Raw genomic sequence first — 12,837 nt, 5'->3', positions numbered from 1 at the left:
CGTCATTTTCTTGTGGGCTCTGTTTTTTTTGTCTTTCACTATGCGCTTCAAACGGCATCTATAATTTATTCTAGTGTTTAGTATGATCACAGCAATTACAAATTTGTATAAGTTTTATGAGGTTTAAAAAATTAAAACCTTTTGTACCAAAAAAAAAAAAATTCTTAATTTTGTCGTATTCTGACTACAATAATTTTTTCATACTTAGAAGTACAGAGTTAGCAAAGTGTCATTTTTTCTAGGACGAGCTGGCATTTTCATTGCTTTCTTTTTGGGCACTGCAAACTTTTTGAAAAATTTTTATCAAATTTTTTATGTGTTGCAAAACGCCAAAAAAGTGACGATTCAGAACATTTGGGCGCATTTTTCCATTATGAAGGTTCGTTGCCATGAATTACTGCTTTTATATTGTTATAGATTAGGAATTTTGGGATGCAGTGATACCTAATATGTTGTGGTTTTTTAAACTTTTTTTTCCCCTTTTTTGTTTTATACAGTACAGACCAAAAGTTTAAAAACACCTTCTCATTCAAACAGTATTGTGTATTTTCCTGACTATAAAAATTGTAGATTCACACTTAAGGCCTGAAAACTATGAATTAACACATGTGGAACTATATACTTAACAAAAAAGTAGCCACATTTTGCTTTGATTACTGCTTTGCACACTCTTGGCATTGATGAGCTTCAAGACGTAGTCACCTGAAATCGTCTTCCAACTGTCTTTAAGGAGTTCCCAGAGATGCTTAGCACTCGTTGGCCCTTTTGCCTTCACTCTGCAATCCAGCTCACCCCAAACCATCTCGATTGAGTTCAGGTCTGGTGATGTGGAAGGCAGTGCATCTGGCGTAGCACCCCATCACTCTTCTTCTTGGTCAAATAGCCCCTAAACATCCTGGAGGTGTGTTTGGGGTCGTTGTTCTGTTGAAAAATAAATGATGGTCCATTGCAAGATACTATGGTAAAAATGCTGGATAAGTATACCTTCAATTTTGAATACGCCCCCAACAGTGTCACCTGCAAAGCATCCCCACACCATCACAACTACTCTTCCATGCTTCATGCAGGGAACCAGGCATGAAGAGTCTGTTCCTTCACCTTTTCTGCGTTGCACAAAGACACGGTGGTTGGAACCAAAGATCTCAAATTTAGACTCATCAGACCAAAGCAAAGATTTACACTGGTCTAATGTCCATGCCTTGTGTTCTTTAGCCCAAACAAGTCTCTTCTGCTTGTTGCCTGTCCTTAGCAGTGGTTTTCTAGCAGCTATTTTACCACACACACAGTCTCCTCTTACCAGTTGTTGTAGAGATGTGTCTGCTGCTAGACCTCTGTGCGGCAGTGACCTGGTCTCTAATCTGAGCTGCTGATAATCTGCGATTTCTGAGGCTGGTGACTCGGATGAACTTATGCTCAGCAGCAGAGCTGACTCTTGGTCTTCCTTTCCTGGGGTGCTCCTCATGTGAGTCAGTTTCTTTGTAGTGTTTGATGGTTTTTGCAACTGCACTTGGGGACACTTTCAAAGTTTTCCCAATTTTTCAGACTGACTGACCAGCATATGTACATTATACTACTACTGTCCCTCGAAACTGGAAACTGATATAACTATATTTTTCAGGATAAAGGTAGTGTTAGACATTGATAAACACTAGAGATGAGCGAACACTAAAATGCTCGGGTACTCGTTATTCGAGACGAACTTTTCCCGATGCTCGAGTGCTCGTCTCGAATAACGAGCCCCATTGAAGTCAATGGGAGACTCGAGCATTTTTCAAGGGGACCAAGGCTCTGCACAGGGAAGCTTGGCCAAACACCTGGGAACCTCAGAAAAGGATGGAAACACCACGGAAATGGACAGGAAACAGCAGGGGCAGCATGCATGGATGCCTCTGAGGCTGCTTAATCGCACCATTATGCCAAAATTATGGGCAACAGCATGGCCATGACAGAGTGACAGAATGAAGCTAGATAGCATCTAAAACATCCAATAATTGACCCTGACACTATAGGGGACGGCATGCAGAGGCAGCGGCAGCAGGCTAGAGAGTGTCATGGCGACATACCCTAAATGGACTCAGGCTTCAAACCAATGGGTGGCAGAGAGGAACCTAAGGAGGTGAGCAAGAAGCGCTCAAATAATATCGGTACATGATAAAAGTTTGCCAGTATATTTTGTGGATTACACAGCAGGGTGGCGACAAAGTTAACATGGAAGCCATGAAAACAACCCAAAATTCTGCCTGACACAGCTCGTTTGATAAGGGGACCATGTATGGAGGCAGTGAACTAGTAGTAGATTAAAGGTGCTGCAGTTAAAACTATGTTAGTTGGATCTTGGCATGGAGCTGGCGCTCCGCTGCCAGGCGAGCTTTCGCCAATCCAAGCCCCTGTCTCTAGGCTACTCCCCAAACAGCACTTCTAAGAACCTTTTGTATAAGATCAAGTGTAGTAGCGTTCTTATAAGTTTAGGATATGGCGGGTGAGGGGAATGTAAACAGATGCGCAAGAAGCGCTGAAATAATATCGGTAAATGATAAAAGTTTGCCAGTATATTTTGTGGATTACACAGCAGGGTGGCGACAAAGTTAACAAGTTTGATGTGGAAGCCATGAAAACAACCCAAAATTCTGCCTGACACAGCTCGTTTGATAAGGGGACCATATATGGAGGCAGTGAACTAGTAGTAGATTAAAGGTGCTGCAGTTAAAACTATGTTAGTTGGATCTTGGCATGGAGCTGGCGCTCCGCTGCCAGGCGAGCTTTCGCCAATCCAAGCCCCTGTCTCTAGGCTACTCCCCAAACAGCACTTCTAAGAACCTTTTGTATAAGATCAAGTGTAGTAGCGTTCTTATACGTTTGGGATATGGCGGGTGAGGGGAATGTAAACAGATGCGCAAGAAGCGCTGAAATAATATCGGTAAATGATAAAAGTTTGCCAGTATATTTTGGGGATTACACAGCAGGGTGGCGACAAAGTTAACAAGTTTGATGTTGAATGCCCTGTAATAGCTCTTGGGCGGTATGCCTTTTATCGGCTTGGCTCAGCAGTTTGAGCACCGCCTGCTGTCGCTTAGCGACGGCACTGCTGCTGTGCCTAGAGCTACCGACTGATGGCGCCATGGCCACGGATGGTAATTCGGAGGAGGTGGAGGAGGGGTGGGAGGAGGAGGAGGTATAGTAGGCCTTTGAGACCTGGACCGAGGTAGGCCCCGCAATCCTCTGCGTCGGCAGTATATGACCAGCCCCAGGGTCAGACTCGGTCCCAGCCTGCACCAAGTTAAGTGTAGTAGCGTTCTTATAAGTTTGGGATATGGCGGGTGAGGGGAATGTAAACAGATGCGCAAGAAGCGCTGAAATAATATCCCTAAATGGTAAAAGTTTGCCAGTATATTTTGTGGATAACACAGCAGGGTGGCGACAAAGTTAACAACTTTGATGTGGAATCCATGAAAACAACCCAAATTTCTGCCTGACACACCTCGTTTGATAAGGGGACGATGTATGGAGGCAGCTATATGGACGACTTTTGGAGGTAGCAATGGAGACAACGTGTGGAGGCTGCTATGGAGACAATTTAATTTGGATAGTGCCTGTATGTGGCAGTCCAAAAAAGTTTTCAAACCAGAGGAGCAGGTAGGTGGCCCTCCAGAAAAATGAAATAGATTGAGTGCCTGTATGTGGCAGTCCAAAAAAGTTTTCAAACCAGAGGAGCAGGTAGGTGGCCCTCCAGAAAAATGAAATAGATTGAGTGCCTGTATGTGGCAGTCCAAAAAAGTTTTCAAACCAGAGGAGCAGGTAGGTGGCCCTCCAGAAAAATGGAATAGATTGAGTGCCTGTATGTGGCAGTCCAAAAAAGTTTTCAAACCAGAGGAGCAGGTAGGTGGCCCTCCAGAAAAATGGAATAGATTGAGTGCCTGTATGTGGCAGTCCAAAAAAGTTTTCAAACCAGAGGAGCAGGTAGGTGGCCCTCCAGAAAAATGAAATAGATTGAGTGCCTGTATGTGGCAGTCCAAAAAAGTTTTCAAACCAGAGGAGCAGGTAGGTTGCCTTCCAGAAACATGAAATAGATTGAGTGCCTGTATGTGGCAGTCCAAAAAAGTTTTCAAACCAGAGGAGCAGGTAGGTGGCCCTACAGAAAAATTGAATAGATTGAGTGCCTGTATGTGGCACTCCCAAAAATTGTTTAAAACAGAGGACCGGGTAGGTGGCCCTCCAGAAAAATTAAATGCATAAAGTACTATAGCTAGAGCCAGTGGGCCCTGTCAAAAAATAGCCAGTTTCCTCTGCTTTAGTGTACAAAGAGGAGGAGAAGGAGGAAAATGAGGAGGAGGAGGAGTGCATAAATTATTCAGGTTGAGCTTCCTTCACCTGGTGGAGATTGGAAATTATGAGAAATCCAGGCTTTATTCATCTTAATAAGCGTCAGCCTGTCAGCGCTGTCAGTCGACAGGCGTGTACGCTTATCGGTGATGATGCCACCAGCTGCACTGAAAACCCGCTCGGACAAGACGCTAGCGGCAGGGCAGGCAAGAACCTCCAAGGCGTACAGCGCCAGTTCGTGCCACATGTCCAGCTTTGAAACCCAGTAGTTGTAGGGAGCTGTGTGATCATTTAGGACGATGGTATGGTCAGCTACGTACTCCCTCACCATCTTTCTGTAAAGATCAGCCCTACTCTGCCGAGACTGGGGACAGGTGACAGTGTCTTGCTGGGGTGACATAAAGCTGGCAAAAGCCTTGTAAAGTGTACCCTTGCCAGTGCTGGACAAGCTGCCTACTCGCCTACTCTCCCTCGCTACTTGTCCCGCAGAACTACGCACTCTGCCGCTAGCGCTGTCAGAAGGGAAATACTGTTTCAGCTTGTGCACCAGGGCCTGCTGGTATTCATGCATTCTCACACTCCTTTCCTCTCCAGGGATGAGAGTGGAAAGATTTTGCTTGTACCATGGGTCCAGGAGAGTGAATACCCAGTAATCGGTGCTGGAATAAATTCTTTGAACGCGAGGGTCACGGGATAGGCAGCCTAGTATGAAATCTGCCATATGCGCCAGAGTCCCAACTCTCAAGAATTCACTCCCCTCACTGGCTTGACTGTCCATCTCCTCCTCCTCCAACTCCTCCAACTCCTCTTCTTCTGCCCATACACGCTGAACAGTGAAGGTCTGAGCAATGCTCCCCTCTTGTGTCTCGCCAACATTCTCCTCCTCTTCCTCCTCATCCTCCTCCACCTCCTCCGATATGCGCTGAGAAACAGACCTGAGGGTGCTTTGGCTATCAACAAGGGAATCTTCTTCCCCCGTCTCTTGTGACGAGCGCAAAGCTTCCGACTTCATGCTGATCAGAGAGTTTTTCAACAGGCCAAGCAGCGGGATGGTGAGGCTGATGATGGCGGCATCGCCACTGACCATCTGTGTTGACTCCTCGAAGTTACTCAGCACCTGACAGATATCAGACATCCACGTCCACTCCTCATTGTAGACTTGAGGAAGCTGACTGACCTGACTACCAGTTCTGGTGGAAGTTGACATCTGGCAGTCTACAATCGCTCTGCGCTGCTGGTAAACTCTGGATAACATGGTTAATGTTGAATTCCACCTCGTGGGCACGTCGCACAACAGGCGGTGAGCGGGCAGTTGGAGGCGGCGCTGCGCTGCCCTGAGAGTGGCAGCATCTGTGCTGGACTTCCTGAAATGCGCACAGATGCGGCGCACCTTCGTGAGCAAATCAGACAGATTGGGGTATGTCTTGAGGAAACGCTGAACTATCAGATTTAACACGTGGGCCAGGCATGGCACATGTGTCAGTCTGCCGAGTTGCAGAGCCGCCACCAGGTTACGGCCGTTGTCACACACAACCATGCCTGGCTTCAGGTTCAGCGGTGCCAGCCACAGATCAGTCTGCGCCGTGATGCCCTGTAATAGTTCTTGGGCGGTGTGCCTTTTATCGCCTAGGCTCAGCAGTTTGAGCACCGCCTGCTGTCGCTTAGCGACGGCACTGCCGCTGTGCCTAGAGCTAGCGACTGATGGCGCCATGCCCACGGATGGTAGTTCGGAGGAGGAGGTGGAGGAGGGGTGGGAGGAGGAGGAGGCATAGTAGGCCTGAAAGACCTGGACCGAGGTAGGCCCCGCAATCCTCGGCGTCGGCAGTATATGACCAGCCCCAGGGTCAGACTCGGTCCCAGCCTCCACCAAGTTAACCCAATGTGCCGTCAGCGATATATAGTGGCCCTGCCCGGCAGCACTCGTCCACGTGTCCGTGGTCAGGTGGACCTTGTCAGAAACGGATGTTGTCTGACACGTGCTGGTGCAGGGCTGGGACGGCACATCGGGAAAAGTAGTGGCGGCTGGGGACCGAACACCGAGGGGCGGCCGCCGCCATGAGGTTGCGAAAGGCCTCGGTCTCTACTAGCCTATAGGGCAGCATCTCCAGGCTAAGCAATCTGGAGATGTGGACATTAAGGGCTTGGGCGTGCGGGTGGGTTGCACTATATTTGCGTTTCCGCTCCAGCGTCTGGGGTATGGAGAGCTGAACGCTGGTGGATGCTGTGGAGGATCGTGGAGGCGACGATGGGGTTTTTTTGCCAGGGTCCTGGGCAGGGGGCTGACTATCAGCTGACACAGGGGAAGGAGCAGTGGTGTGCACGGCCGGAGGTGAACGGGCTTGGTGCCACTGAGTGGGGTGTTTAGCATTCATATGCCTGCACATACTGGTGGTAGTTAAGCTAGTAGTGGTGGAACCCCTGCTGATCCTGGTTTGGCAAAGGTTGCACACCACAGTCCGGCGGTCATCCGGTGTTTCCTTAAAGAACCTCCAGACTTCTGAAAATCTAGCCCTCGCCGCGGGAGCCCTCGTCACGGGAGCTTCACTACGTGACACATTTGGCGCTGATGCACCTGCTCTGGCCCTGCCTCTCCGTCTGGCCCCACCACTGCCTCTTCCAACCTGTTCTGGTCGAGGACTCTCCTCCGTCTCAGAAGCACTGTGTTCACCCGGCCTCTCAACCCAGCTTGGGTCTGTCACCTCATCATCCTCCGATCCCTCAGTCTGCTCCCCCCTCGGACTTCCTGCCCTGACAACAACTTCACCACTGTCTGACAACCGTGTCTCCTCATCGTCAGACACCTCTTTACACACTTCTTCCACTACGTCAAGAAGGTCATCATCACCCACAGACTGCGACTGGTGGAAAACCTGGGCATCGGAAAATTGCTCAGCAGCAACCGGACAAGTGGTTTGTGACTGTGGGAAGGGTCCAGAAAACAGTTCCTCAGAGTATGCCGGTTCAAATGCCAAATTTACCTGGGAGGGGGCAGACTGGGGGGGAGGAGGCTGAGGTGCAGGAGCTGGAGGAGTGCCGATTTCGGTGACATGGGTGGACTGCGTGGAAGACTGACTGGTGGACAAATTGCTCGAAGCATTGTCGGCAATCCACGACATCACCTGTTCGCACTGTTCTGGCCTCAACAGTGCTCTACCACGAGTCCCAGTAACTTCAGACATGAACCTAGGGAGTGTAGCTCTGCGGCGTTCCCCTGCTCCCTCATCAGCAGGTGGTGTCTCACCCCGCCCAGGACCACGGCCTCTGACCCCTGCAGTAGTTGGACGCCCACGTCCCCGCCCTCGTCCTCTACCCCTAGCCCTCGGGTTAAACATTTTGAAAATGAAAGTTTTTTAACTTTTTTTTGTGTTTTTTAGTTTTTAAAACCAAACGATGCTATCCTATTGCTATGGCTATTTTCTAGCCAAGTATGAAAGCACACTGATGAGATGACGCTGAGTTATGAAAAAAATAAACGTAAAATAAAAAGAAACTGGCAGACTGTGCCTAATTGAAATCCAACCCCTAATAAATTTTCCCACTTCGGTCTTTGCGATGGATATGTGCGTCACTAAGCGCTAAACACAGCGGTCGCAAGTCTCACTACAAATTCCTCACAATTTGCTAGGAGATGCACTGCAGCAAGGACAGCCACCAGCAGATCAACCAGAAATAAAATATATATAACGCTATTGTAGGCGTAAGTAAGCCGTTTGGATTCTCCTTTGGCTATTTTCTAGCCAAGTATGAAAGCACACTGATGAGATGACGCTGAGTTATGAAAAAATAAACGTAAAATAAAAAGAAACTGGCAGACTGTGCCTAATTGAAATCCAACCCCTAATAAATTTTCCCACTTCGGTCTTTGCGATGGATATGTGCGTCACTAAGCGCTAAACACAGCGGTCGCAAGTCTCACTACAAATTCCTCACAATTTGCTAGTAGATGCACTGCAGCAAGGACAGCCACCAGCAGATCAACCAGAAATAAAATATATATAACGCTATTGTAGGCGTAAGTAAGCCGTTTGGATTCTCCTTTGGCTATTTTCTAGCCAGTATGAAAGCACACTGATGAGATGACGCTGAGTTATGAAAAAATAAACGTAAAATAAAAAGAAACTGGCAGACTGTGCCTAATTGAAATCCAACCCCTAATAAATTTTCCCACTTCGGTCTTTGCGATGGATATGTGCGTCACTAAGCGCTAAACACAGCGGTCGCAAGTCTCACTACAAATTCCTCACAATTTGCTAGTGGATGCACTGCAGCATGGACAGCCACCAGCAGATCAACCAGAAATAAAATATATATAACGCTATTGTAGGCGTAAGTAAGCCGTTTGGATTCTCCTTTGGCTATTTTCTAGCCAAGTATGAAAGCACACTGATGAGATGATGCTGAGTTATGAAAAAATAAACGTAAAATAAAAAGAAACTGGCAGACTGTGCCTAATTGAAATCCAACCCCTAATAAATTTTCCCACTTCGGTCTTTGCGATGGATATGTGCGTCACTAAGCGCTAAACACAGCGGTCGCAAGTCTCACTACAAATTCCTCACAATTTGCTAGTAGATGCACTGCAGCAAGGACAGCCACCAGCAGATCAACCAGAAATAAAATATATAACTCTATTGTAGGCGTAAGTAAGCCGTTTGGATTCTCCTATGGCTATTTTCTAGCCAAGTATGAAAGCACACTGCTATGCCAGATGAGATGACGCTGAGTTATGAAAAAATAAACGTAAAATAAAAAGTAAATGGCAGACTGTGCCTAATTGAAATCGAACCCCTAATAAATTTTCCCACTTTGGTGTTTGAGGTGGATATGTGTGTCACTAAGAGCTAAACACAACGGTAGCAAGTCCCCCTGCAAATTCCTCACAATATGGTACTAGCTGCAAATAAAAAAAAAAAAAAGTATAACGTTATTGTAGCCCTAAGAAGGGCTGTTGGGTTCTTGTAGAATCACTCCTGCCTAACAGTAAGCTAATAGAACACCATAACACTTTCCCTGACCAACAGCAGCTCTCTCTTTCTAGCGGCATCCAGACACAGAATGATCCGAGCAGCGCGGGCAGCAGCTAGTCTATCCCAGGGTCACCTGATCTGGCCAGCCAACCACTGCTATCGACGTGTAAGGGTACCACGTCATGCTGGGTGGAGTGCAGAGTCTCCTGGCTTGTGATTGGCTCTGTTTCTGGCCGCCAAAAAGCAAAACGGCGGGAGCTGCCATTTTCTCGAGCGGGCGAAGTATTCGTCCGAGCAACGAGCAGTTTCGAGTACGCTAATGCTCGAACGAGCATCAAGCTCGGACGAGTATGTTCGCTCATCTCTAATAAACACATGCGCAGAAACCATAAAAGAGCAAATATCATGTACATTTGCTGGTTTATAAGCGGTCTCCCTCTTGACAAGTCCCCTTTAAAGAAATGATGGCCACTCATTTTCTTTACTTAGCTAGCCATAATGCAAATTCTAACAGTCTATTCAGTAGGACTATCAGCACAACACAGTAGGACTATTCTGCACAACACAACTGATAGTCCCAAACCCATTTATAAGGCAAGAAATCCCACTTATTAAACCTGACAGGACACCTGTGATGTGAAACCTTTTCTGGTGACTACCTCTTGAAGCTCATCAAGGGAATGCCAAGAGTGTGCAAAGCAGTAATCAAAGCAAACGGAACCTAGAATATAAAACATATTTTCAGTTGTTTCACAATTTTTTGTTAGGTATATAATTTCACATGTGTAAATTCATAGTTTTGATGCCTTCAGTGTGAATCTACAATTTTTATAGTCAGGAAAATACAGAAAACTCTTTGACTGAGAAGGCGTGTCCAAACTTTTGGTCTGTACTGTATATGTTAGGGGCTTTTGGGACATTTTAATGAATTTTAGTTTTAAGCTTTACTTATTTTTTGTGTGTTTTTACATCACTACTGGCAATAGATTACATAGACCTTAGTGAGAGCGCAGGGACAATGGCAGCCCTGTAACCATGAACAGGAAATACATTTTTAAAAAATCCACAACCAGCAGAGGGATTCTAGAAAAGACATTTCATGCCCTACTTGAAGGTACTGCTAGTTTAATGCTGTAAAACCTGGTGAAAGATTCCCTTTAAAGATTCACATTTCTATAACATGAGAAGAAGGTGTCATGATGGCCGAGCGGTTTAAGGCGCCAGACTCAAGAGGAATAAAATGAGAAGAGACAGAGAATTACCTCACAAAATATGCGTCTGTAGGAAAAGACCTGATACTTGAAAACTATACGGACATGGTAGAACCAAGGTAACTTCTTATATAGATATACACGTATAAAGCCACATGGGGGAGATTTATCAGAAGTGTCTGAGGTAAAGGTGTTGTAGTTGCCCATGGAAACCAATCAGAGCTGGGCTTAAATTTTATAAACAGCTGTGGGAAAATGAAAGCTGAGCTCTGATTGGTTGTTATGAGGAACTAGAACAGTTCTGCTCTCAGACACTTCTGATAAATGTCCCCGTAAAGCCTTACCTGAAGACATCAGTTCCTGAAGGGTTCGCACTGGAAATTAACCTCATGTTCAGTATAAACCTCGTGGGAGATGGGATCCATCCTGTATCTCCTCAATGTGTTCTGTTGAGAAGACTTTAAAGTTTGGTTTTCAATAGAATTTAAAGTGTGCAGTCATGAGGTGTTATCCTTTAGACTCTTAGTCTAATTAGTTGATTTTGAGGTGTACAAACATGTCTTGCATCATGAGGATTGTCAGTAAACTTTCAGTTGATGCATTTTGTTTGAATTTCGTCGTACTAGGGGCCACCTGATGTCTTCTACGCTCCATGTTGCCTCAGGGGTGATCCTGGAGTCTAAAAACACATAAATTACCCAGAGTGTAAATATATGACTCTTATATCCTCTACAGACAGTTACTCTGTAGTCCCCCACTGGTCTCTTTGGTGATGTACTGTGACCACTGAAGTCAGAGACAGTACAACCCTTAAAATATAAAGCCTGTAGACAGAGTAACAGAGTAACATAGCACCTATAATAATAATAATTCCTCATTTATATAGCGCACACAGATTACGCAGCGCTGCACACCTTTAGTAACTTATCCTTTATACCCTAAATGGGGATCATGCAGATGGGGGACAGATATTTGACAAGCGACCGATCAAATACTTACAAAAATGTGTAAAATTAATCCATAAAGTACAAAGATTGATATTGATATAAAAAAATGCCTTCTTGGAAAGTCCACAGCCTGTTCTTGTGAGCATAACAATGAGTAGACTCCCAGGTGGTGACATTATTCATTTATTCCACGAGATGATATCCCTACGGTTTATAAAGAAAAAATGAATCCCCTGTGCCGATGTGTACAGAGAAAATGCAAAGGCACGCAGTGTGCATATAGCTTGGGCTTCACAAAATCCAACCAGGTCCTGACAGATTTTCCATCCCCAGTTTTTACTCAGGAAGAGTAGGAAGATTGGGGCTCATTTACTTACCTGTCCGGCGGAGTTCACAGAAAGTGCATTGTCCGCTGATAATGCACTGTGCTGTGATTCACTAAGATCATGCGCCCGATATCCTGCATGTGTCGCTCCCCGATCAGGTCTGCCGGAGTTCACCTTCTTCCCGATGCATGTAAGTGCGGATTGTCTGACAGCCTGCCCCAAATTTCTGTTGCATGAAAGCCAGCGAAGCTACGCCACAATCCCAAGTTAAATACCTTTCACAGCAGTGCAAAACCCGAAAACGACGAAAAGTCCGATGTGTCAGGATGGGTCAGTCCAACACTGGTCACGGGGGTAGTGGACCCAGTGAACCACCACGGATGATGACGTAAGCTAGAGTGACGACTTGGACTTGCTACAGCCTGGTACCACCAGGTCAATCCACAGGCACCACTTTGTCCGTGGTGGTGGCCAAGGCGTGGTGGTGGTTGCAGAGCTGTGAGGCAGAGACGGAGTCATGGACAGGCAGGAGGAGAGGACAGGCAGCATGGAATCAGAGTCAGGAACCAAAGCGAGGTCACAACAGGAAATCATTATAAATGCACAGGACAAAGGGAACAAGCTTTTTCTAAGTAATGGGCTGGCAATTTATCAGGGCAGGTGGCTGGCCAATGCCAATTATCGATGCGCTGGCACTTTAAATCTTAGATAGCCGCCGCACACGCATTTAGGAAGCGGGGGCTCACACACCCCCTGGGACTCACCATACACTGCTAGCAGGGAGTAACTGTAATAGTCTGCCCAATGTAGCCATCACAAAATACTGCTCCTATCAGATTGCATTTGTCCCATACAGCCTGATCATGATATGATATGATATGACCATAGGCCATGTGCCCCCATAGCAGCCGCTACGTCTGTAGTTACGCCCCTGTGTGAACAGTGTTTCTGCTCCCCCTCCGGCTGTTCTAGAAGATGTTGTATTTAATATATGTATGTTACTTTATTATACCCTTCCAGGTTTTGCAGCATACCTGGACCTCCTGGAGGCTGTGCCAGCTCCAGT

General features: G+C 46.4%; 1 protein-coding gene across 3 annotated transcripts in view; it reads right to left on the bottom strand.

The window, feature by feature from the left end:
- LOC140125727 (nicotinamide N-methyltransferase-like) overlaps window positions 1-11,077 on the bottom strand; it is a 53,745-nt gene extending 42,668 nt beyond the window's left edge. For all 3 annotated transcript variants that reach the window (XM_072144579.1, XM_072144581.1, XM_072144582.1), the window contains exon 1: window positions 10,843-11,077. Coding sequence is in view for 1 of the 3 variants with exons in the window: in XM_072144582.1 (XP_072000683.1) it covers window positions 10,843-10,852 (10 nt within the window). In the remaining 2 variants the exon portion in view is untranslated. The remainder of the gene's footprint in view (window positions 1-10,842) is intronic.
- Between the last annotated feature and the right edge of the window lie 1,760 nt (window positions 11,078-12,837).

This window comes from Engystomops pustulosus, chromosome 4 (assembly GCF_040894005.1).
Source record: "Engystomops pustulosus chromosome 4, aEngPut4.maternal, whole genome shotgun sequence".
Classification (NCBI taxonomy): Eukaryota; Metazoa; Chordata; class Amphibia; order Anura; family Leptodactylidae; genus Engystomops; species Engystomops pustulosus.
This window is presented reverse-complemented; position numbering and strand designations above follow the sequence as displayed.